This window comes from Haemaphysalis longicornis, unplaced genomic scaffold, assembly GCF_048455015.1.
Source record: "Haemaphysalis longicornis isolate Haplotype H1 unplaced genomic scaffold, Haemaphysalis longicornis Haplotype H1 scaffold_4, whole genome shotgun sequence".
In the NCBI taxonomy this organism is placed as follows: Eukaryota; Metazoa; Arthropoda; class Arachnida; order Ixodida; family Ixodidae; genus Haemaphysalis; species Haemaphysalis longicornis.
Window position 1 is genome coordinate 88,780,485 of NW_027526361.1, and position 26,599 is coordinate 88,807,083.

Genomic DNA, 26,599 nt, shown 5'->3' on the forward strand with positions numbered 1-26,599 from the left:
GTGTAATTAGCGCCCTAACTCTGCGGCTGTGCCAGCATTACGATGCCACTAGCTCACACTTGCCGGCAGAACATGCTTACGCCATGCTAGTGTAAAGGCCGTAAGCGCTATTTTTCTGCATGCGTAAAGCTACTATTCTGCACGACGAATACTCTGCAATCATCTGATGTGATCCTGTATATATCTCTGTAAATAAAGTGTTTGTTTAAAAAAAAAATCTCGCCCGTGGCCGTGTGGTCTGGAGCGCTAGGTATATCATCGCAAATGTTTTGCGCGTCACAAGTTCCAATCCCCGCGGGTACAAGCTTTTTTTTATATATATAAGGTAACTTTTTCGTTTTTCGCCGATGTTTTCTATGTTGAGTTCACCTTTTTTTAGGCCGCAACGTTCACTGCTCCACGAACTAGTCCGCAAAACTCGCGCAGCCTGGCACTGGCGCGCTAGCGAGTTCTCGTTGGCGTGCTGTTGCCAAAAGCACCAACTGCTTGCGGGCAGTGGGCACAGGCCAGAATCAACAGACCCTTGGCCTGGTGCGAACACGCTTTTACAATACAGGCATGAGTGAGGCAAGCTCCAAATACGGGGGAAAAGCGCATGCATTTGTGCGTCTGCGGGGACGCGGGGGGCGTTCATGCACTGCGTAGGCCTCGGCTAGTGAATGCTATGATTCCAAGCCCTCCTGGGAGGCTTATCTTATGCATTTTACAGCCGACAACATGGCAGAAGCGCGGTACTACGATCACTGGTATATTGAGAATGCCCATCCAACGACGCCATCGGATGTCAAACATGTTGTTTTACAGAACCGAAACCGAGACCGAAACTTGTTTGATTGCTAACCTTGGGCATCGTCCAATCACGGTGCCCCCTCCTCCCAACGTGACAGCTTAGTTGGTGCGGCCGCCGCAAACCGCGCATGGTAGTTTTTCTTCTTTCGCGCTTTGTTAAATAATTACCGATTTGTCAACCGGATAAAAGATGAAAAGTGCGCTAATTTGAGCTAGTCTACGCAGTGCAAGCAAAAACAGGAGCTTGACAAATTCACTTCAGTGGCCCTTTAAGGAAGGCATAGGTTATGAGCAGAAACAAACTAGAAGAAAGCCCAGTATATACCGTCTATTCAAGGAATTTTCAAACTACTTTTTGATATTCCCGCTGTTCTGTTTTCGTTGCAAGCTGTGTTTGACAAACGACGGATGGCGCCACGCGGCGAATTTAAAAGTCACCCTGCATATGGCCACGTCACGTAACAGTGCTCCGCGTCGCACTGGATTCAAGCGCCTGTAGAGTCAGCCAATCTCACTAAAGCAAAAAAAAAGAGAAAATACAGTCGAACACGGATATATCGAACACGGTTATATCGAATTATTGTCTATATCGAACTCATGAATTATCCCCTTGAAAATTATGTGTAAAAGTATAGGAATTCGTACATTTATATCGAACGGTATTTTTCTCGACGTTGGGTATATCGAACGCCGCGCGAGCTGGAAGGTGCTCTTCGGTGGTCGCTGCACCCCCGATTTCCGCGGTCGCTTAGTGCCTTCACCGAAACCCGACAGGGACAGAAGCCTACCATAGTGTCACGCTTGACTTCTCATGGATAACTGCTCGGCAAACCAAACCACCTGCGAGGTCGACAACATCAAGCTGAAGTTTCTGCCTCCGAACACAACAGCCAGGCTGCAGCCGCTCCACCGCTTTGTCTAAGTCGTTTAAGGCTAGGCGCAGGAGACGACTCCTCGATAGGCTTTTGATTAACCTCCGCGTGGGCACCAAGCTTAAAGTTGTCCAGCTTGGGGCCATACAAAAGATGACGGATGCCTTGGACAGCGTAAAGCAGAGCGTGGCCAACTGCTTTCGGAAGGCAGGCTTCGTGACGGCCCAATTTTCGGAAGCTTGCTAAGACGGCGACCACGACGAAGAGGGCATGGACGATACGTTTCGCGAGCTGTCGTCCCTTTTACCGGCGGCTGTTCCAGCCGGAGCGTCTACCGGCGACTTCGTGAATGCGGACAGCAATGTTTAGGCTGTTGCGAGCGCCGGTGACGCGCATATCGTAGCTGTGGTGGCTGGAACCCAGGCTGATAGCTCGAGTGGCGAAGATCGTCCGGACGAGGATGTGGCTACACGATCGTACTCCACCGTTGAACTGGCGGCTGCGTTCAGCTTCATTCGACGTAGTTGCGGCGACATGGAAGGAAGTGGGCTGTAGCACCTGCATATCCTCGAGAAGATCGAGACCAGCGTCTTTAATTCCATAAACAGGACGACGAAGCCGGCCAAGATCAGCGATTTCTTTTCGCGCAAATAAAGCATCCTGTTGCGTCGTTAGTTCGCAATTAGTTGTCATTCTTGAATGCGCCGATCGGTAAATGGTCGTCCGCCACAGGTGAGGTCTCAGAGCCCATATTTTTTATATCGAATTTTTCATATATCGAACTATTTCGCGATCCCCTTGGAGTTCGATATATCCGTGTTCGACTGTACTACTTTTCGATATTCCCGCTGTTCTGTTTTCTTTGCAAGCTGTGTTTGACAAACGACGGATGGCGCCACGCGGCGAATTTAAAAGTCACCCTGCATATGGCCACGTCACGTAACAGTGCTCCGCGTGGCACTGGATTCAAGCGGCTGTAGAGTCAGCCAATCTCACTAAAGCAAAAAAAAAAGAGAAAATTATTAATCATTGTCCACATTATGAAACGACTAACCCAGAGAAGAGCAGGAATGACCGAGTAAACGATGACTCGTCTAGCCACAGATCATGAGCCAAAAATCGCAGATCCTACCATACCATAAACTACCGTACCGAACAAACTCAAGTGAACGTCATCATCAGGAAAGCATATAAGGCAGCCCTCCACCCCGAAATGTTAGCCTTGAGACGAACTGTCAACCGACGCACCACCGGGGTAATAGAATGGATATCCAGGTACGGGTCTATCAGAGGTAGAAGAGAAACAATTTGATGGAAGGAAGAATAAGAAATTTCGGCTGTAAAGTGGAGCTAAATTGGCTGTGGATGATGATGATGTGGAATAGGTAATCAAATTGTATTTTAAAATGCTTTAAAGGTCCCTTCCAGCTACAGAATTGTTTCTGTGCTGAATATTATTAACATATTTCAAGAAATTATCCCTACTGGCATTTGCAATTTCCTACAGAAATGTAATATTTTTTGCTCGTAGCAACACGAATTTCATCTGAAGCATTCCACTAGCTCAGACGTCATTACACCCACCCAAGATATCAATAGTGCGCTAGACAACAACAAGCTAGCTGCTGTTATTTTACTAGAATAAAAATTAGGTATAGAAAGGCATTTGATACAGTTAATCCCGTCATATTGCACAGGTAATTGACAGTAACCAATTTTCGCGATAGGGTGCTTGACTTTTTCCCTAGCTATCTTATACACTGCCCACAAGTTGTCACAATAAAAAAAATGACGTCATCCATGCAGTACTTGCAAACAGGAGTACCGCACGGGTCTACTCTTGGTCCGTTATTTTTCCACTTTGCGGGAACGATTTGCCCCCAATATGAACTTCAGCCAACGCTCTATGTACGCTGACGACACTGCCATTATAGATACTCTTAACCATACTACCGAACTAGAAAGCATCGCAAACGCCGAGTTGAAAAAAAATCTCAGACTGGTATACCAGGAACAAATGAGAGTCAATTGTAATAAAATCAAGTATGCACTTTTCCAGCCACGAAACATCTCTGGGCTCGGCAGAGATGAGATGAACTATAAGCCAGGCACAGCTTGAATCAGCCAATCATTTTATGTACGCAGGGTGTGACCTTAGCCAAGCACATACACTGGGAACATCAGATCGATGCTGTTTGTCCGAAGGTTGTGTTCGGTTGCTCTGCTGTCCTTCAGTTCAGTGAATATTTCCATACCAATGTCCTGCGGGTCCGATACTTTACGGACGAATCGAGTCGTGGGGTTGGACACACAATACTTACCTAGAGCGCTTAAGACGAATAAGAAGATGTCGATATGTAAACGATAATGTAGTTCCTGTGCGTATCACGTTGTCTGCGCTTGGAGCTGGTGGCCCCCGCGCAAGCTGGTTGCACCTTTGAACGCTCCTCCTTATGGCTCTATAATCCAAGCTCTCGCCACAGCTCACCGTTTTCAAAAATCACCAGCTACGCCACAAAAACGAACAAAAAATGCCATACGCGAGTTATCTTCAATCCAGATTGGCAACGGTGAAAGCTTCGCATCGTGTCGACTCCCGCCTTTGCGTGGGAGGAGGAAGAATAAACGTATATAAATTTGTTGCAATTTTCTGTTTCTTTAACAAAAATTCCAGGTAGCCATATTTCATGCTTGAATAGGTATATTACATAATCGTTTCGATGTTGCATTAAGGCAGGAAAATAGTTGGGTTAAAAAATAGCGTGTGGTTGCTCATAAACGTTTATTTTCACAAATGCATTTCACACATTATGTCTTCGTCCGAGCGAAATAGGCCCAGACATGGCGCTTGCATAGCAGATTTACAAACGGTATACACAAAGGTTCAGTCTTAAGCTCTTTGCCGAATCCCCACTGTGACGTTTTTCGCGTTGAGGGCTCCGAAGCCACTCGTGAACTCCAGCGGGACCTGCGCAGAAGCATAAATAATGATTTCAAATGTCAATATGTTTTCATTCATCAGAGAGGAGCCGGCGAGCATTAAAAGCCCTCGAGTTTTGAATGCTGCCCGCTTGCTTTACAACAGTTGTAGCAACTAAGCTTTCCCGCAGCCTCGCCCTTCAACCACTGTATTAACAACATAGGTCGCAGATAAATTCTACGCTGTAGCTCAGGACTATCAGCTACAACAACGAGGAAATTTCCGTTGGCTTTCATTCTCGCATTTGGCGCTGTGAACGACTTCTTAAACAAAATTAAACTGCCACATTTAACGATAGGCACCTGACATTGTTTGTGTTGTGCGTGAGGGTCCATAAAACAAGCTTAAGGGGAACTCACCTGTTAACATTCCTATAGGACTTAGTACTTCATGACCCACGGGCTTAAAATCCATCGTACACCAATACCAAAAAGATTTACAAATACATAGGAAAGTGCACAACAGCCTAGTCTGCTTATTTTATTGATATGTCATTGTGTACTGAAATAAGAAAATAAAAATCTCGCGTGGTAGACCGCTAGCACCATATAATGAAAACAAGTTAAACTAAAATGCATTTCTTTTTAGTTTTTAAATAGAGATGCGCTTTACTTGAAAAAGAAGCCAACCACGCGGTTAAAAGCCATTTCATGGACTTGTACACCTTTTCGTATTGGTACACGATGCTTTTTAAGCCCCTGGGTCACGAAGTAGTAAGTGCTGTAGGAATGTGATCTGGTGAGGCCCCGTTCAACACACCCGGTGACAAACTTTTTCGCACAGATATTCGGCCACAAGTATGGTTCTTCGTTAGGTGTGAGGCCAAGACATACGCAATGGCTTGTTATTCCAAAGCAATGTTTTGGGATCATAATACCCTGTGGCATTTGCATGTTTTGTTTGGCACATAATCCGGAAGGCCGTACTAATTCCTCTGAAAATGTTAACAGCAAAGCTGTTGAGCAATTCTTGATTCCGGCGTTTCACAAGACTCAGTATAAAAGTATAAAGAAAATAAATCAGCGGCACCGGCAGGATTCGATCGTGCGTCTGGTAGATAAACGTAATTAGAGTCACTCGTCTTACCCACTCGGCTTCATCCGTGAGTTTTTTTATGTAACGGTAACTTTATTTACAATTAAATACACACGTTATGCCAAAGGTTACACATGATTCAGCAGTAGCTGTGGCACCGGATATGTCGGTTACATGTTTGTGTAGTGAGATGACAATGAACATAAATTCAGGGATAAAAAGACGAAACAAGGTAGGAAACACAATGACAGCAGCAACACACGCTCTACTGTAACAAAGGCTAAAGGAATTCTGTGGGACTTTTAAATCGTCGCTGATCTCACTTGTATATGCAACTGCTAGGGGTATTAGACCAATACGGCGCTGGCCCATTGAGTGCTCGAATTTTTTATGGGCTTAGAAGTTTCTTTGTCTGCGTATCTCTTCTTTTGTCTATAGCGCTTCAATGCGTGGCTGCCTCGGGTGAGCGTTCTTTTCTGCTCCAGGTCAGAGCTTGATGTGTCTAGTGCGCTGACCGTCCATTTCGCTTTCCGCAGAAAGTGTCGCCTTGAGGGCTGTGGGTGGAGATGCGCACTCCACTGCATCTACCCTCGCTTTCTAGAGGGAGTGGAGATCAATGGTAGGACACAGTCCCGGACAACTGGGGAGTCCGTTTCCTCATATAGACATTTCAGGCCCGGCCAGGTGACGTTCCACGAGGTTTTAAAGCACGACTGTATTTCGTCCTAGCGTGTACTTCAGAATCCCGCTTTTCACACAGGAGGCATCCTGCGCCCCAGGGAAGGTAGAAGCCTCGCTCCTTTTGACGCGCCATGACTAGCAATACTGCCGCGTGGAAGTGAAAAAAAAAACATTTTTTTTTTTGCCGAATGTGGTGGGTGATTGCCTCACTCGCTTGAGAACATCGTCTCCACCCTGAGGGATGAAAAACCGATGGCACAGAAGTGGCGGCAATGTCTGTGCTATAAAGTTCCAGTAGCGTTTTCGCGGTTTAATAGCGAGCAGCTGCTCCCATGAAATCCGCATCTGCAGTGAAGCCACCGCGGTCGTTATGTCTTTGCATAAACCGGTGGTGCAGGAGCCGTGATTAACAGAAATTGATGTGGCAAGCCACGGCCGCAAGTGAAAGCAACCTAGGCATTAGATGGCTGCTTGAAGGAACGGGTCACCTTGGTGGCTGAAATATACGAATAGCTGTACAACACGTTTTCGTACTCGAGAGTCGTACGCCAAACTCACGCGGCTCTGATTCTGGGGAGAGGAATCACGCAGGATGCTCGTCACAGAACACGTGATAGGGTACACGTTGCCCCTGCGGGCGCCTAGTTTAAGTCGGTGCGTTCCGTTTGCTCGTTCTTCTAATTCGATTTGCTTCTTCTTCAACATTATAGCAACAAAGATGGAGTAGAGGTCGTTGCGGCGGCGAAGAAGCAAATCCTCTGCAATCTTGGGCTTAAACCATCGTGATGGTCGTGAAGGTTGCGTACAGATTCGCTACCTTGAAGTCTTACGCTTTATTGTTAGCCTTCATTTTTTTGTTCTTACTATCGTTTCCCAACCCTCCAGTTTCGAAACAATATCTTTATACGCACGCAATAGGAGAAAATGTTTAAATGAATGTGGCAATAAACTTACTTTCGTCTTCTCAGTCCTGACAAGCTGGACGTTTCGAATCGTGTAAAGCACTGACAACTTGACAGCCTGGAGGGCGAACCGCATGCCGATGCAATTGCGAGGTCCTGCTCCGAATGGCAGGTACGTGTACGGCTGGATGGAGCCAATGTTATCGTCATCGAACCTGCAAACAATAGCCGTCACAATAAAATAAAATCACCCGTATATAACCTAGCTTTATGTCTATCGCTGCAGTTGATTTGAACGAAACGGTGTCAGGTATCACCTTTCAGGCTTGAAGGCAGATGGATCAGGAAAGTACTGCGGGTCGTGGTGCATCGCAAACACAGGAATAGCGACCAGATCGCCTTTCTTCAATTTGATTCCAGTGTCACCGAGAACGTAGTCTTCGGGTGGACACCGCTCAAGACTGAGAAACAAAGCCGAGAAAAGAGCGTATACAGGGTTAGAAATGCTATGGAGGCATTTTAGCGTGGTAGCATTGTTTACGCAATGAGCGAAAAACTGGTCTAGTGAAGCATCCTTGCCGAAAGAATGTCCGTCACCGGAGTGAGGCCGGTACCTTGTCGATTTTTTTCTCTCTTCTAAGCTTCATCTCTCTCTCTCTCTCTCTCTCTCTCTCTCTCTCTCTCTCTCACGCACACACACAAACACACATACACACTTCAGACTCCCCTGGCCAATTCTTGAGGAATAAATTTTCATTCAAATCCTCAGCCGAAACTTTCTACACAGCTTATGCCCTTAAAAAATCTGCGAACGCTAAACTGTCATTTTCATAAGAGAAATACGACCTTAGCAATTCAATTGTTGTTATAAATTATGACCATTGCTTTTCGTTGTGATGGATAAGTAAAGTGTATAAAAAACCACGGCGTCTTACCGCGTGCCGGGCGGGTACATGCGAAGTGCCTCTGAAACCACGCAGTGCAGGTACTTCAATTTCGTGACCACATCAAGGCCTGGGTGCTCCCCCTTGAAACGAAAAAATACATGATAAATATTTGTGAGATACAAATGTCTTGAATACCTGTGCGAAACTTTCATCACGTCCTCGGCCCTACCGGTGAGTGCCAGACCTTGAGGCTCTTCTGGTGCACTCTAAGAAATCGCCTCGGGTGGGCTTAACCACAGCGCCTCAAAACAACCAATTAGCTTGACGGAGTGTGCGAACTTGGCGAATGACGAGGCGCAGCACGCGACTAGAATAAAAATACGATCTGACCTGGAACAACAGCGCAAGGCGTGCATGTGCCGTGTAGTCCCTGCGCAGATTGTATTTTTATTATAATTTCCCACTTGGCCTCTTTCACAAAACTCGCACATTTTGTCACTCTGAATGGTCGGCAGTTGTTTCTGAAAGTCAAATATGGTCAGTTAGGTTTCCTGCTTCAGCAAAGGAAATTCGGCATAGACCCGTCAAACTGCTCCTGAGCTCGCGAAATCATTTGAGTCTCACTGGTGAATTTTTTTAGGGTAGATTTTCTACGTGTGTTACTTGAACTTGGTGCGGTGTAGGCCTGGGACTGCGGTGTCGTGGGTATTATTTATGCTTTACCGCGAACCTTTCGCGATGGGTATATTCAGAACATTCGTGTTGCAACACGTTCTATATCAACAGCGTTTTATATAAACGGCAACCAGTCATCGCTGCGATATGACACTTCGCGAAATGCAGCGCATTCATCTCTCCCCAAAATCACTCTGTCATTTTTTGTTCATGCGTCGTACAGTCGGCTTCTCTTATAGATCAACTCAGTTAAAGAGAATTCATGCTCAATTTCACAGGTTCTGTTTCCTGCAGGAGAGAGAGCGCAGAAAAGGACTTTAAGTGACTCTGAGTGCTCACGTGAGTTTCGAAGCATTCGTCCACCTCCTTCCTTAGCTTTTCTTGAGCTTCCGGGTGAACGGCGAGGAGATAGAGCGTGTAGGCGATTGCAGTCGAGGTCGTGTCTTGGCCGGCGATGAAGAAGAGCACGCACTGCGCCATGGCTTCGTCTTCGGTCAGCGCTGCAATGAGTGAGAATGCATGGTATCGTTTATTTTATGGTTTCCTAAAAACCACACGGTTGGAGTTTTCTCGTCGTTTGCATTTCTCACGTCTGCGGGAGTATTGGCGGTTACAAAAGCATTTGGAAGAACCATTCTAAACAACTACAACTGCTGGCATAAGCCAAGCATGTCCTCTTATTTAACGGAAAAACACCTCGGCGCATTTGAGCCAAAATATAAGCACTTAACCGGTAGTTCCGGCGCTTTTTTTACAAAATGATGCACGTTGTCTGAGTTTTTACGAGAGCAAGGGAAAAACCAACTCGTCAGAAATGGCTTAAAAAGGCTCCTGCGAAAACAAGCTAAAAAAAACAAAGGTCCCACTCGTGCCGTTTCAGACAGAACAAGAAACAAGATAAATAAAATGATGTGTCCTGTACCAACAGATGGCGTGTGAGTAATGCGAAGGTGGCAAAGTTTAATTGCATTGAACAAACCCTCGTTCATTTCATTACGAGAGGTGCGAGAGGGGTGGGAGCGGAAAGTGCAAGACCAGTTACGGGCACGGGCGGCAGACGACTGTCGTCTTTCGACGACATTTGCAGTGAAGCAAGCGGATACGCGTCAATTTTTTAAAGAATGATTTTTACCAATTTGTAACATATTTGTTGCCCTGAGTTTTGGGTGGAAAGATGACTCAGTCATCTTTAAGAAAACAAATGGGAATCACACGAAAAAGAATGGCCGTACTCTTGTCCGACGAGAAGGACGTGTCCGGCTTCAGGTCCTCGCCAAGGTTGAACAGCTTGTTGTCCCGTTCAGCGGCGTTTTCGGAGGTTGCAGTCAGCTTTCCTTCCTGGGCGTCCATCATCAGCTGCAGGAAGTCTTCACTGCGCTAATGAGCGAAAATTTATCGTTAAGCAGCTAAGCAGGAGAGTGAAGCCTGAAGATCTACTTACAGATTGCTTATCTTGTCTGCTTTTGATGATGTTCTGGCAGATTTGCTTGAAGTACAGAAAAAGTTCGGTGTTGAAGGGACGAAGCTTGAGAAACTTCGCTACAGCAGGAAGCACGACTGGAATGTGCAGAACAAAACGACACGATGTATTGACCTTCTGGCTATACGTCCTTGTAATTAGCTGGTTTTATGGCCAAGTTGATCCATCACTGCATAGAGAGCATCATCGTGAACTTCCTAAGATGGCACAATTACACAATTTTGGGGGAAAGCTACTTATATCTAAGGTTTTACGCATGTTTTCGTACACGTTTAGAAATATATAGGCAGAGGCGAAAAACGTAGCTCCCTACTTTGATGTGAAAACGTGAGCCGCTCCACAGCGCCAAGCCCTGGAGTGTACGTTTGTTTTTGTTTGTGTGCTTGCTTGCTTGCTTGTTGGTTCGTTCCTTCGTTCGCTAGTTCGTCCGTTCGTTGTTCATTTGTTGTTTGTTTGTTTGTTTGTTACTTTGCATTCTTCTTTGCTTCTACTTGGCTCTGCACGTGTTGCAACTAGACGAATTACCATCCTCCATTTTGAATTTTTCAGTCTCTTCTATCGTCATCTTATTGGGGAGGCCGCGTACAGTATGGACTCCTGGACGCCTCGGATGTCGAAAATTTCAAAATTTTCCGGACGCCTACGGACGCTTTGCTTGAACGTGGCGTGCCATGATTCTTCGCTATGAACGGTTCCTCTCCACCATGGACCCACCGATTTCAGATGGCCTACCGAGATAGAATGCTTTTTTGAACGTCTAGCCGCACCACGACTTCCGCCAAGAGTTCGTGCCATCGTCCAATATTCTGTCTCACCTCAGCTTCGCTGGTCATCCACCTTCGCACAGTGGTATGGCTGATAATTTTTATTTTCAATACAAACATTTACCAGGCAATTCGTTTCGGGGTGATGCAATAGCTTCATATTTAGCAGTAAAGGCACTGTTATCGCTCTGTCTTTGATTATGTTGCCGCAGGATTACCGAAGTACTCGTTCGGAAAATATTTAACGGTATAAAGACCGGCTAGGTATCCAGCAGCACCGTCTTTCTTGTTTGAAGCAAAACAGGACAAATTTCCCCACAACTCAAATAATATATCGCGAAAGCTGCTACTGCGGGAAGCGTTGTACCGTTAGAATCTTCGGACAAGTATTACGACCACAAAGTGAAATGCCGCGGGGATTTTGTGTTGTCGCAAACTGCAACACGATATGAGTAATTGTCTCTCTTTCTCCTACAACCCTCGGTGGTGAGAACACAGGAAAGCAAAGTGTTCTAATTGCCTCAGATTATGAAACGAAAACTGCTTGCTCACGGAATATCTTTCTTTCTACTGTACGATAGAGTTAAAAGATTAGGTATTGGCAATTTTGTGGGATCAGTGTAAGCACTGAACATTCTGGAAAACAGTGCAATGACTGCGTTGTGAAGAAAGCACAACCACGATCGCCGCTCTCACGAGCTTTTTGTTTCACAGTCCCCCTTCCCAATTGTTTCTACTATGTTCAGTTCTTACCAACTCCCCCAACATAGTGCTTTAGAAAGAGTAGCTGCAAGATCATTCTTCGGTAATACAGCTACGTTCCTGCTATGCTACACATGCGGTCAAAAGATAGCTTTATTTTATAAATTGTATAATTTTATATAGCTATAGATTTAAGCTTCCGCCCCACCCCCTTACGATCATAAAAAGATACCTAAACGCTGCGCAGAATACTCACAAAAAATGAACAATCGCGGTGTAATGCGTCCAGCGAATGCCTGCCTTGACTTCGTGACGAAATCGTTGGTCTGTTCTGAGTGGGAATCAAGGCGCGTGGCAAAGGCGCACCTTGCGATCACGTCCAGGGCGTAGTTTCCGAAGAATCTACGGGAACGAATGGAAAGATTTTGTCGTTCAATAATTCAATGGTGCCTTACAATTCTCGCATATTGGAAGCACGCACTTTCTAACTGGAATGGTGGAACCACGGTGCCATTGACGCACTCGGCCGCCTCTATATGTAACTGCGTATGCGCAACAAAATCCATTTAAAGCAGCAGTCTTATCGGAGTTCAGAGGATGGAGGGATCTGTTAAACTGACTGTGAAACACTTCGCAGAAACGATTTCACTTTTCCTTCGCGCCTAGAAGCATTGTCATAGCTATAGTTATCAACAGCACGGAGCCGCACTGCGTGATTTGCTCGTCGCAGCAGAGCTATCCGCCTACCCTTTCTCCTTTACTTTGTGGCTTTTTTCAAAAGTAGCTATCGAGTGCGTCTATTCCTACAACAGAAAGGAAGCGGCTAAACATTACATAGAGCGCTCAAACCGTAAACCGTAATTAGAGCGCTCAAAGTGAGCCAGGACACGGGAAAGAGAAGGAAGATCTTTTGAGCAGGTTTTCAGGTTATCTCATGGGCATACAGCAGAACTTTTCGGCTGAGATACGTTGTGACACACCTATTCTGAGCACTGGAAGTGTTTGTTGATTACGTTCGGAAAGCATTCAAGATGTACAAAAAAAGTTGAATAATGTGTTGCCGGGTTGCTTCAACTTTTCTCTCCTTCCTTACTCGTGTGGGTCCACCCAAACACTTTGTCGCCATGTTAATTCAGGGGGCAACAAGACCAGGAAAGAGCATTTTAGGCGTTTTTCCGCAAATGTAGCCGATTTGGTGGTCCATGCTTCGCTGCTGGCGGTTTTGTCGCAAACAAAAAAGCCGACGCTTGAAAGCGTAGTCCTCGGTTGCCCGCAACAGAAAAGAACTTCCTCACTCACAAAAGTAAGCCTCCCTATTGCCATACGGGACAGGGAAAAGAAATTCAATTGTTGCGAGTTCCACGCACCGAAGCTACTCTTTGTGCACTAGCACTGTACTTGGGGTATGAAGCGTGCCGTATGGGGGAAGCGTTCGGATAAATGTCGACCACATGGGGATTTTGACCTTCGCCAATATCTCCACAGACGGACGTTTTGTTTTTTTGTAACCATTAGAAAAATGGCCGGAGCACCCAGGATGAAACCCGCGTTCTGGAGCTGAGCAGCACAAACGTAACGATTGGTGACATTTTAACAGGTCGCTCGTATACTGTCGTACATAGTAATTTATATTATACCCGTGCCACACGTACACAAAAAATGGCATTGAGTGTTTAAGGCCTTAAGATACTGAATGACATTATTTGGGCGGGCCCTCCCACACGCGAAAACGCAAAGGCATTTAATGTGTTAGGCATGATGTTCATAATGACCAAAAAGAGAAATTCACTCATATTCTACAAGTTTTTAACGTAAAGAAAAACGTTTCACAGGGGTTAAACTGTTTTTTGTGAAAGAAAGGGTTAATGAGAAATAGTGTTTTCTAAAAAATCATGTGAGCCAATTCTAAAAGTGGCTTCAGCAGCTGTCGTCGCCTGCCAGCGCCAGCGAAATCCAAAATAGTGCGAACGACGAGTAACACGATGTTTTGCTTTTTGCCGCTGTTGTAGTGAACTTGGTCTTCTTCGTGAACTCTTCTTGGTAGTGAACTGTTCGTGAACTCTTCTTGGTAGTGAACTGTTCAGAACTTCGCCACAAAGAGGGCACAAAAAAAAAATCGTCTTATTTTGAAGTTCAGCTGTTTCCGTGTCAACATTTTGGTGCTGAGAGATTCGTTCATCCATTTTGGTGCCCCTCGCCTTCTAGAGTAGGCATATTTAAGGCGTTTGTGACGGTAAATGAGTTGTGCGGAACTCCTTACACCAAAAATGACATTAGAGCGAATGGCATAAAATTTTTGCTTGTAGCAGCCAATAAATGGCATTAAAACTTAAGACATTAAGCACTTAATGTCATTTTTCGTGGACGTGTGGCACGGGTATTAGGCTGATGAAAGATGACAGTGTCGTTGGTTGCATGTTCCTCTAAATCAACCACCTGGGAGGTCACTGTGCCAAACACAAAATAACTGCTAGTTTCGACAGCCATCGGGCTGATTTCTACCGAACTGTAGATATTGCACTGTTGATCAGAGATTTTACGGTGTATTCTTGTTATTTTCGACCATCAGTGGTTGATTGTAAGTTGACAGCCCTTTGCGTTACATATACGCACAACAGAACCATAATATTACGAAGCAGAACCATGAACCCTCGAGAAAGAAATTAAAATAGCCCAAACACAAAATATTTGCCGTAAGTTTATTTTCCTCAGATGTCTGTCCCAGTACCCACTCGCCCGCACACGCTAATAGCAGGCTTACCAAGACATTACACGTACTGACAAATGCAGACCTCCGAAGGCTGATAAACGGCCAAAGCAGATTGATACATATCCACAGACGGGAGTTGAGCACGGCTTTATAAAATGGCAAAATAAAAAATCATTCCGTAAATTTTAATGAAACAATAATCAATCGAGCAGTTCTTCAATCAATACATATGAAGCAATAATTTCAATCCAACAATGATCTCAGTCAGTAATAACTTCAGCCGAGGTTAAACTGGCACTCATCGTGGTATAGTCCTCAAGTTTGTGGAATTTAATGAAGGCATTAAAAATTTGCAAACTTCTCGTTACAGAGACATTCTAAAATAGGAATCAGTATCCTAGCGCTTCCAAAAAACGTCATATGTCCGTTCCCTATCCTTCCTCACGACGACTTGGAAAAGGACCTCAATGTTGTCTATTAATTTGAGTGTCCTGAATACGAATGCAGTATGTTCTTTTTCCAGATTTCTAAGAAGTTGTCGCATCCTTACTGTTTGACATCTATGTCCTCTTCCTTCACCGCCGCTTTCTTCAAATGCTCCGCTGTTACGATTGCACAGTCTTCAATCAATGAATTCATCTGCAACATCCATGACAGTTTGTAAGGAAAGTGACAACAACATTAGAGTCCAATGACTCATTTCTGACGAAATACTATCTCTCCGTTTAAGTCCATAACATTTCCTGAGGTCACCCGGGAAAACAGGCCGGACAATGCAGCGATTCTCACATCATAGTGTAAAAAGCTTCGAGAACGAGGGAACGGCTGGGTTTGGCGGAATGAGAAGTTGCTCTGCAAAAGGACAAAAAAGCAGCAGACGGCATTTACGTTTATGTCTTAAGATGCACGACCCAGACGGCATTTACGTTTATGTCTTAAGATGCACGCCCCTCTACGAAGCTTTACTTCTTCGTAGAGGGGCCGCTTTGGAAAGGAGCTGCTGCATCCAGTGGCTACTGTCCTGGCACTGAAGATCAGGTAGGAGGACGAAACTTACCGCAACGGTTTTTAAACGTCGCGGCGCATAAAACACACGGGACATCCATGCTTGTGTCGTACATCTAAGCCTGAAAGCGTGCGATTGCGGAGTGTTGATCAGTTTGAAGAAGAAGGCAAATATGTGAGTGTTTCAAATTGCTTATTCTATGGAGTCGGGGTGGGCTGATCATTTCGGTTTTTCGCTGGCGCTTGGCCGCGTGCCCCATACATCATTTGCCATACAAAGCTTCCGGACACAACGAGGCAGCGAAAAAATCTAAACGTAATCTGCAAAGTTCTGTAATTACACGGTATTTACTGCGCTAACTTTATAACTAGGACACGTTTTAGTGCATTTATGCTCGTAATCTAAGCTCTCCGTTATTTGTCGAGTGTCTTTTGTTTCTTTTCCCCCCTTTTTTGCTCCAATTACGCAATGCTGGCGCCGGCGTCAAGATCAGTGATGCATTTCCGTGGACGCTTGATTAGCACTGCGGCCACTGATCTCCCATAAAAAATGGCTCATTTTTCGTAGTAACGATATCTCATTAGTGCCATCAGGTTTTCATGGTGCACTGAACGCACGCAATCGCTCGTTTCAGCGCTCGTGTCTGTGTAACCTCTCTACTTCCGTGTTTTTTGCGCTGTTTTTGAAGGTGTCATGCATACCCAACTAGCCCAAAGTCAAGCTTTATTGCGCCTAAATTCCGTCCTGTTTTTAGCTGCGTGGGTATAGATGATGATGTGCGTTTCTGGGGCGTACTTCGTTAAGCCTTTTTGTGCTTCGTATAGCGCGTAACAACCACAACTGGCCATTTTCTTGCCCTCGAACCTCTACGAGACCCATACAGGTCGAAGCACGAGTCAATGTACTGGTAGGCATTGTTTATCTATTCCCGGGTCTAGGAAGCTTATCTTCTTGTACTTCCATTGTGCCGGCTCGCATACTTCCCCGACAGCAGATTGCTTGTCTTGCTACAGCTGCACCTCTCAACCCCTTTGCGTGGACACAGTGGGCCTCCAGATTGGGTTCCCGCGTCGTACATGCGTCCTTTGACGCACTGTGCGATAAAAGTTGCAAAAAGGAAAATAAATATTACCAACTGTTCTTTTTGCGGGAATAAACCATTTTCGGAGCAACGAAACGAAGATACACCCATATTAGAGCGTCCAATTCCGGGGCTTCATAAGTAACCGGGTCATTGTCACGATGATGTCGGTGTATTACGATAATGGATCTAACTTGAAGTTTGGGCATAAATGCCTTCAGACGTACAGCCTGCCGAAACTTCCCTAGTACTTGCTGACGTGCGGATTATTATTACCTCTTTCTCCTAACTTAAATGCTATCCTGTCTTTTACTATACTACTCCAACTATCTATCTATCTAAAAAATACTAAGCCTGGTATTCTGAATTGCTTCTCCACTCGAGCCTCCAGTCGAGGAGATACTTGAAAACGATTTTCGTATGTAAAAGTACTGCAGTATCCTTCACTAAGCGGAGTCAAAGAAACACGTGCAGTGGAGAATGCGTTCATAAGTGCCGTGTGTCATTACCTTGCCTACAAGGCAATTATGACGCGGAAATGCGGAGTAGGATTATGCAAAATTTCTAGTCAAATCGAATTTTATTGGTTTCGTTCCTTGGTTGCCCGCGCCCGCACATACATATGGCCGGAGTGCTCTCGTGCAACGAGATACGTTCGCACAGTGCGTTGTTTTAAGGCAAAGTACGAGAATGACCAGAAAGTCACCTTTCGCAGCTTCCCCGTGGAGAAAGCGGGGCTCGCGGCCGGCCTGATCTTGCGCCATCTCTCGGCCGGCGTGATGCTCATCATGTTGTCGAGCAGAGGGTCGTAGAATTTGAAGGGCTGTAAGAGGCAACGCATAAAATGAGGGCGCTGAGCTCAATGCAAAGCTGTTACTTAGTGTACACGCAAAAAGTGCTGCTCGTTATAAGAACGTTAACAAAGGTTGAATTAGTATAATTTGGTGCATTTATGTACGTAATCAGCCAGGAACCCTGATGCACAACAATACGGTTTAGAAAAAAAGGAGGGGTAGGGACAACACAATGGCTTCACACTGAGTGGGCCAAGGGTGTCACTTTTTTCTGATCCTCATATTGAAAAAACTCTGATGTTCTCTAAAGCACCATTTGATTGCAAAATGCAGTGAATATGAGAACAGTAATCTGGCCGATTTACGTGAATAACTCTCAGGTGTATGTCTTTTTTGCAGGCACTGCATCGCTAATTGACAAAGACATAGGACGAGAGAACAGGTTCTTATGCAATATCGCGAAGCTTATTTTAGAAGTTACCGCGCCAAAAACCCCCTCGCTACACAGGTATTCACCCAATGCGGAAAATAGCATGTAGGATGCGAATAGAAAAACCAAAATTTATACACTTTGGTGAGGAACCAGTGCCAGGGTGCCCGGAAAAGGGTATCCGTCGCCAGTTCCAGTCAGACCATGCAAAGTCGTTCACATGACTCGCATTTATTGGGAAAGAATGATAATGTTTTGAATATGAGTCAAACAGAAAGAGCAGAATGAAGTGAGTTCAGTTGTTTAAATGGCAGCGCTAGTAGATTTGGCCGCGGAAATCTATTATATCACACTTTATTCCAATTCCGTGTTATGACGAGCAATATGTTAAGCCGCGGGTGAAAGGCAATAGGCATCTCTTAAATTTTACTGATGAAATTTTTATATACCTTTGATAATTTACTCACCCTTCGGTTGGGTAAGGATGGGAAGTCTTTTACCATAACTTGCTTGACTAGCTCGGGCTCGGCGACGAACAGCAAAACGTTGCCAGTCTCGAAGGCACTGTGAAAGCAGGGTAGCAATATAAATATCACATGTTTAAAAGAGTGCGAACCTTGACAGGTTAGCAATTATCGTTATAATCATCTGTAGCGATAATAAGCGACTGCATATACAAATATGTATACTTTGCGCGCACACGTTGTAGGAAACGTTCGTCGTATTACGGTGAAATAGCATAGACCAATGACTTTCTGATTTAATTAAACGGTAATTAAAAAGATCATTCTCAGTAGCATTTGACGTCGCAGTAAATAGCGCCACAGTTTTATGGCTGTTTAGATGGCACTGACTCGTGGGTATGCGACTTTAACAGTGATAGCTGTATATTCGAAGCCAGCCGTGGCTTCGCGCCGTCTTCAATAAACTGAGTCACTGAAGGTACATAGATTATAAACGAAATCCAATTTTATGAGAGAGGATATAATACCGTTGAATATAAACCAGAATAAATTTTATAACATCAGTTTTGATCATAAAAACATCATTGTATTATCGCTCAACTGCTCGAGGTATTCGTTTAGAAACAGAATTCAAACCAAATGAAGGCTTTAAGAATGCCGTCATAGCTCACAATCACTCTCAAAGTGAAAAGAGTGAGTCTAAGGCGTGGTGATATGTAGCTTGATATGGGCCTCAGGACGGTAAAAGTTAGACTGCAAGGTGACCCTCATTTTAGAATGGAGACTTCAGAAAACACTGCGTGGCATTTTCCCCGTCGCATGAATAAATGTTTATATTTAACGATTTCCCACGAAGCACAAAGTAAGCACTACGCTATATATATTGATGAATCGCAAATAACATCTCTATGAAGCAACGAAGCCTAAGTAGCACATGTTTCTTCGGCGTTTTAACACGAAACCTTGTCCTGGGATAACCATGTTAACTCAGTTGCGAGCAAAATTTCTCCCGTTACTGGCATTCTTACAAAACTAAGTACCGTTTTGCCTACAAACATTGAGTTGCTGATCTATAATTCCCTGTTTTTGTCGAATTTACAGCACTGCCACCTAGTTTAGGCACTTACCACTACATAAACCTTGAACAAGCTATTTTTGCTTCAAAAAAAGGCCGTACGCGCGATTACTAATTCTACATATGATGTTTACACAAACCCACTTTTCAGGCAGCTAAACACTGCAACGGTGCAATTTATCTACGACACCATTTTATTAAAACATTACACGGCAGCAGTTAGACAGCAGAGAAATCCCTACAAACAACTCTGCAACTTAACGGTAAATGCGAGCAACTACAACACACGACCTTGTGAAAAATTGAAAATTCCACACGCACGCACTATGGTTTTCAGATGTTACAGCATACGCTACGAACTCTTCTAAACACAGTTAAACAATAATCACAATAATAAATAAAAGTTCATGCCTTTCAAATAGTACAGATTGAACATTGTGCATCATGGTCCGGTGTTCTTTTTTGTTGTTGTTGCCCTGGTTTCTCGCATGTTTTCTGTATTTTGCCCTTTATGTCATGTACATTGTTTGTTACCTTATTATTGCCAGTGCTTTGTTCAATTTTTTGTTTATCTTTGTCGCACGTACACTGCGCATTGCAGACATTATTTGAGTTATAATTCGGAAAAAAATTCTTTCTGCATTTCTTTCCCCTGTTAGGTAAACCTTGCTCTCATATCATGTTCTTTATAATAATTTATGTTCTGTGCTACTCGCGCTACTAAACACCCTTGTTTGTTTGACTGTAAAAAAACGCCCGACCGCGGTACACAGACCCTCTTCAAGCCCAAACCTTTGAGGCTTTTTGTCTGTGCCCGGACATCTGTAACACGTCTGAAGTCGAATAAAGAATAACGAAAGACATAAAAATTGGTGGCTCACCCAAAAACTCTTCCGTATTTTTTATACCTTGCAAGATCCACATCTTGTATCGGCTGGAAAACGAATAAAGAAAGCAAACACTTGAATAAAACAAAAATAAAGAACTAAGAATATCTAAATCTATATGTGTTGAAGTACAATTTATTGGTAGGCATAATATTCCTTCCGAGCAAGCAAAGAAAGCGAAATAAATAAGGCTCTATAATTTAGTTGCCTTACGAAGCCCTCGTGACCTTTGATTTGTGAACATGGTCAGGAAATTGACTACAACATTTCGCACGGGCTCAGGGATTCTGCCATTTATTGTGGCTTGTTAATAGCAGCACTGTACACAAAATACGATGATGTAGTTATTCCTTGTTTGGGTGGCCCCACTAAGCGAGGTAAAAGCAGAAGGCAGCAAATGGTTACGAAAAAATAATGTTATTTCACATATAGCCAAGTCAAAAGAGTTGTAGGAGGCCACCGCGGAATTTTTTAGGACAATAACCTGCCCTAACGCGCTTTATGCCGGAGGTATCGATAATTCATCAAATATGCTCAATCTGTAGACATTTTACAGGAGCCGGAAATCTAGGGCGTATGAAAAATACGCTTAAAAACATGAGAAATGAGAAGGTAGGTATAAGTGACACCAAATACTTCGATCAGATGTTCAATTCGTCATTTTGAACTCACACAACGTAATGTATAGATCAGTAAATAAAGAAATAAAGGTTATTTATCTAAAATGCTGAGCTTGATTAACTTTATTGCGAAAAACCCTGTTCACAGGTCGCAGAGACTGATTCACAATAATCAGTAGGGATTTGCGTTGGGCTAATAAAAATATTGGGTTCTTAAAAACGTACTGTGTACATTAGCTTCAAAGTGGGGCCGAAGAATAGAGCGAAGGGCTCCGCCAAAACGTTTTGGTCCTTCCAGAAGTTCCGTCTTCTTGACGCATAGCTGCGAATGATAAAATGACAATACAACCGCACCATTACTAGTTAAAAATCCCTTCAATCATCTGGTATTTCATGCATAACAGTAAGGTTGACCGTTACAATTCATAACTCCCCGTTTAAGCTAGGTTTTTGTACATCCACATGAGCCCAAATGGAGGTGAGCCCAAATGGAGGAGCATGCACATTTGCAAGGTGAGTTTTAATTTTGACATGTTCATACATACGAATCATGAAGCACAAACCGCGCTTACACGACAAATTCCGCGCCCCTTCATCTCTTAAATCTTTTCAAATCAGCACGTTCTGTTTCCCACTCTGCGAGTCATCACTAACACTTCCACCGTCAGATAGTGAGTAATCTACCTAAAAGCGTCTCACCGAATGGTGTTGAGGGGAGGGAGTATACTGCAGAATAGGAATGTCAGTTGCTCTTACTAAGTGATGGATTTCCCTAATAAAAACGGCTAGCCGAGAAAGTTTCAGGGAAAGACGCAGTGAAATGTTTTACAATGCAATGTTGTTCTTGGAGTAGTATTTCAGAACAAAATTGATGAAATAAGTTTAACATAGTAATCTTTGCGGACTTCATTTTATGCAACCAAGCTAAAATTACGTACGTCTTCCTCTTTCGCTGCACAGCTCCGGAACTAAGCAGCGTGCATTGACATAGATGCCCCCAGAAGGTGCTTAGTTTTTGTTCGCGCTACCAAGCTTTGGCGCAACACGTACACGCATGGCGCAATCATTACCAATATTTTTTTCCCAACGTTTCCGCAGGGGCCCAAAGCGGGTGAATATCGTAAACAAATCAAGGGAATATTTTTAAAGCGAAGCTTTCTACGTCTCACTGATGGCGCGATCCAGCGCTCTCCGAAGGTATGCGGGGCGTGCGCGTGACTATGATGAGCGTTTGCTTAAGACGCAGTTCGCGGTCCCTTCACGCATTTTGCGCCGCCGCCGCAGAAGCTCACCATAGCTGCCGTCGAGAGAACCCGCGAGTGAGTGCTGCCTCAGCGCACTGCTGGTGCGCGCAAACATCGCATTAGGGAGTATGGTAATCGGCAGCTTCTTTTTTTCTGTGTTTCTTTAGACTTGTTTTCATGTACTCGACAGTTCAGCTACCAGGCTCCTTTCGATGCACTCAAAAATAAAAACTCCAATGAAAGCACTAAATCTTCGCGTAAACGTCTATCAAACGCGTTTGTACTGAGAGCAATAGACCAACGTTGGGGGACTCAACAGCTATCTTCTAGCTCCTGATTGTATTGTGCTATAAATAACTGCCCCGATTTACTAACGCCCTCCGGGGATAATCGCAGTTGTTTAAAGCGGTATGGTTCGTTTGCAATTCCAAATAACCGCGGTAAAAATGCGAAATAATGTTCTTGGGTGGCGATGAAGGCAAAAACTACGGGGCGAAAACACGTGGAAAATAAACATGATTCTGGGACAAGCAACATAAGCACCGCGAGCATTTGTTGCCAGTCATTGGTATTTCTCCGAAAACGTCACAGAGTGCTTAGTGCGTAATATTAATCTGTAGGGTACGAATATTTACGTGGTTACCCTACTAAACACCACTTATTCAGGGCTGTCATCAGAATTTCCCGTCAAACAACACCGGGAGAGCTAAGGGCTGTCATGTCCTCCAACCGTGAAAAGATTTTGTGGTCTTCGTGTCTCTTTTAGAGTACGCGCTGCATCACTTTAAGATTTCTAAATGTTGCACTGTACTGTCTTTTTTGCAGATTTGCTCTGCCTTCTAGCTTGTCGCAGATATTTATTTATTTATTTTATTTTATTTTTACATACTGCTGCCCAATAGGGCTATCACAGGAGTGGGTATGTACGTAGACTAAAATAACGCTATTCTGCACAGATCAATTCAGACAAAATTGACAACTCAATAGAACTCGCGCATGTTTCCCGAAGTTGAGACACATCAGGTAACAACAAGTACAGGAAGGATTGAATTATACAAAAATTCATGCAACACAAAAAATTTAAATTACACAGAAATTTTTCCAAAGGCAATGCCCTAATTTCACCTGCTAGTAACTTCAATTTTTCAATTGTTAAGGTGAAGAAGGTGTACATAAATAGATTAGTGTTTGGTCGAAAGGTGCAAGGCTTTGGCTATTCCTAGTACATTTCAGTCTATAAGGAGACAAATAGTTCTTCTACAATAAATAGCGTGGAGTGTTCGTGAGAATATTCAAAAGTTTAATACATATATTTGTGAACAGATTTCGTATATTTCTGGCATATATCTGTTATGAGATATCCGTGACAAGATATTTAGAGATATTAATCCAAATGAATAAATGGCCTTTTGAGGCGAAAGCAGGCGTTGGCGTCGGAGGCAGCGATACGGCTCTTAAACAACGTGTCTCAAGTGTTCCATAGTGCTGGGCACTCTATCGCGCGGTATCAAACTCGGTGGTAGCGAAAGAGGCACTATAAACAAAAATATTGTAAACACAAACGTCTGACTGGCGCTTTCAAGTTTATGTGTTTAAACAAAATCCCGCAATTACGAATTGGTGCACATGAGTATTCAAAGTATTTTCTCGCGGAAATGTGCTACGAAAGAATAACCTACTAGGTTGCATACATCTACAGATTGCGCTGACGCCTCCATTTCTATTACCGTGGCAATAAAGTTCCGTCATAATTTCTTTGGGATGAAACGCAATGGCTTTAGGTTGCAACTAAACTTGATCTTCATACACTTCGCGGTTAAACCAGCTTCATCAGCTAGGAAATAGGTTTCGCAACATTATTTTTATAGGGGATTCAGGTGACATACAATGTCTAAAGTTCTGCTTTGGGCACTCTAGAGGCTTGCGCACAACCGCAGAAAAATCTCAGTAATGACGTTCCCAGGCCAATGGCGTTAACATTTGATAGCTAAACAACTTCGTATTTGATTACTGAAATCAGTAGGCGTTACGCCCAATTTTTTGTCAGTACCAGCTGGAGCCGTACGACAATACGATTCAACCGAAACTTGGGTTTTCTGGTGTTTTATAGAGATAGTTCAAGGCTTCGCGAGTTCAGGGGTGAGTCGAGCAGCTATTCGGCGAAGGTAAGACGACTGTCGAGATTTTGGCTCAAGTTAGATTCCCGTACTGGTCGAACTTAACCCCTAGCATTCCACTGCACGGGAAGGATGGTATGTGCAGCTGTAGCTTTAGAGCGCAGAGAATTAGGAGAATCGTGAATTGGAACAATCGGGAGATATCGCAGCTGACGCAGTAGTAGGAAGGAGCCGGCTGGGGGCGGAGTGGGCTAACGACAGCCGCTAGTTGGTTGCTATGGTTTCAAGAGTTCGGTTTCGTTCACCGGTCAGTGCTTTGAGGTGCCTGTTCTGAACAAAAAAGAAATAAAAGCGCGTATCCCTACGGTGACTTCGACAGTGCTCACGGGTAAAAAACTGGCTGCGGTGAAGTATGATTTCTTAACCGCACATACGCACCTTCGTACATTCCCTCTTTTGTACGGAGCTCTTACAATGACTTCTGTAAAGCAAAGCTACCGGCGTGAAAGTTGAGTGCATTTGGCTGCCTTCCTCTGTCGGGGTTTACTACGAAAAAGTTGCCGTTATTAAAATATTCCTTCCACTTTCCCAGTTCTTCTTAGAACATACAACAGGCTACCCCAGTTAAGATTTTGATGATTGTAGGCTTTAACGCGCCGACACAACGCAGGCGATGAGGCGCGCCTTAGTGGAGGGCTCCGACCTAATTTTGACCACCTGAGGATCTCTAACGCGCGCCGAAATCTCGTACACGCGGACGTTTTTCCTTTTCGCCTCCATCAGAAAAGCAGCCTCCGCGGCCGGGAATCGAACCCGCGTGCTCGTGCTCAGCAGCCAATGCCTTAGCCACTCAGCCAGCGCGGCGGGTCTACCCAAGTTAAAATACCGAGAACACCCGCAACACTGCTAAATGTCTTGAATATAATAATTTACTGTTTCAATTTCATTTCGCTTCAGGAAGACGGTCGCTTTCTAACTTGATGCATATTTATACCGAAAAGAAAAACGTTATTGGCCCCCGAACCAGAAAATTAACAAAGTGTACTGTTGGGCGAGTTGATAGTTTATTGTAAAAGATGCTACAGCGCGAAATAAAACACGGACGCAGAAAGACGACGGGACGAGCGCTGACTTGCAATTAAATTTAATACGATGAACCTTCCACCTTTTACAGACATTCTTCATGTTAACATAATTAAAAATTCTAATCTCTAGTATTACACCACCAAATCAACACGCGTTCAATCCACTTGGCACAATCTATACAAACAACAAATCACGTCACGCCCAAAGTGCGGCATGTGTTCTAAAGGAAATCTATCTCTTTCTCGAACACGTGCTGCACTTTGGGCATGACGTGATTTGTTGTTTGTATAGAGTGTGCCAAGTGCATTGAACGCGTGTTGATTTGGTGGTGTAATACTAGAGATTAGAATTTTTTGTAGTTTTATTAACCTGAAGAATGTGCATAAAAGGTGCAAGGTTCATCGTATTAAATTTAGTTGGAAGTCAGCGCTCGTCCTGTCGTCTTTCTGTGTCCGTGTTTTATTTCGCGCTGTAGCATCTTTTACAATGATCCAGAAGAGCTGTCACATTCATCGGTCCTATCTTGATCAAGTGAACAGACAAACTTTGGTAAATTTCGCACTTATTGAGATAAAAGGCAGTACTCACAAATACAAAAGCACCAAGGCCGTCCCTGCAAGAAGTATCCATTCCGGCAAGCCAAGGAAGAGCGTCATGGCTGATTCTTTGCTCAATCGTCAGCGTCAAAGTCTAAATGGTAGTCTATGAAACCAGATGTCTCCAGGTCGCACAAAGCAGGATAGTGCTGCTAGTACGGACGGCGCTGATAATCTGAACAAAGGCAAAAACAACTGTGCTATCAGCGAGCGTTCAAAGTTCGTGGCTTGGTTCTTGTGTCTTCGAGGCCAAATAAAAGGCACTCAGACGAAGGGCGCGCGCGTGTCGGCTGGCGCGCATCACGCCGTTCTCTGCGGGGAAATGAAGAGAGAGAGAGAGAGAGAGAGAGAGAGAGAGAGAGAGAGAGAGAGAGAGAGAGAGAGAGAGAGAGAGAGAGAGGGGGCAACAGTGTGACGAAATGGCAACAGGAAGTGACAATTGCACGCGCTCAGTTGCTCCTCGGCGGGTTTGACACGTGCGGGATGCATGAGCACTACTGGGTTAGATTCTTGTCTATTAGCACCTTTGTACGTGCCACGTACGCCTACTGCGAGTTGTAAAAGATATTCCAATGCACAGGTGCCGTCAAAAGTAGTTCGAACATGGACTCGTAAATTTACAGAAATTTCTTGTTTCCGAAACAGCCTGGCTGCTTTGGTGCCCGTTTAAAGGAGTTCTCCCTAACAAGAAAAGCTGCCTGCAAACCAGGTCATTGCTATCA

The 26,599-nt window shown here is 44.3% G+C and overlaps 1 protein-coding gene across 1 annotated transcript; it reads right to left on the minus strand.

Annotated features, from left to right (window-relative positions):
• Positions 1-4,424: 4,424 nt before the first annotated feature.
• On the minus strand, positions 4,425-26,194 carry LOC144179003 (cytochrome P450 3A41-like). The gene is made up of 14 exons (XM_077707162.1): positions 25,870-26,194; positions 21,060-21,156; positions 20,209-20,261; positions 18,256-18,352; positions 17,271-17,387; positions 15,028-15,116; positions 12,024-12,169; positions 10,263-10,378; positions 10,054-10,198; positions 9,161-9,321; positions 8,195-8,286; positions 7,577-7,720; positions 7,312-7,474; positions 4,425-4,629 (listed from the first exon to the last, which is right to left on the minus strand). The coding sequence occupies exons 1-14, from the start codon at positions 25,935-25,937 to the stop codon at positions 4,552-4,554; spliced, it is 1,566 nt and encodes a 521-aa protein (XP_077563288.1). The 5' UTR covers positions 25,938-26,194; the 3' UTR covers positions 4,425-4,551.
• Positions 26,195-26,599: the final 405 nt, after the last annotated feature.

Excerpts from the sequence above, each read along its gene's own strand:
- LOC144179003 (XM_077707162.1), bottom strand. The coding sequence starts at position 25,937 with ATGACGCTCTTCCTTGGCTTGCCGGAATGGATACTTCTTGCAGGGACG. Across the intron at positions 20,262-21,059 it reads CTTTGAAGCTAATGTACACA|CCGATACAAGATGTGGATCT; the intron begins GTACGTTTTTAA and ends TTCGTTTTCCAG. Across the intron at positions 4,630-7,311 it reads TCAGGACTGAGAAGACGAAA|GTCCCGCTGGAGTTCACGAG; the intron begins GTAAGTTTATTG and ends GCTTCTGCGCAG.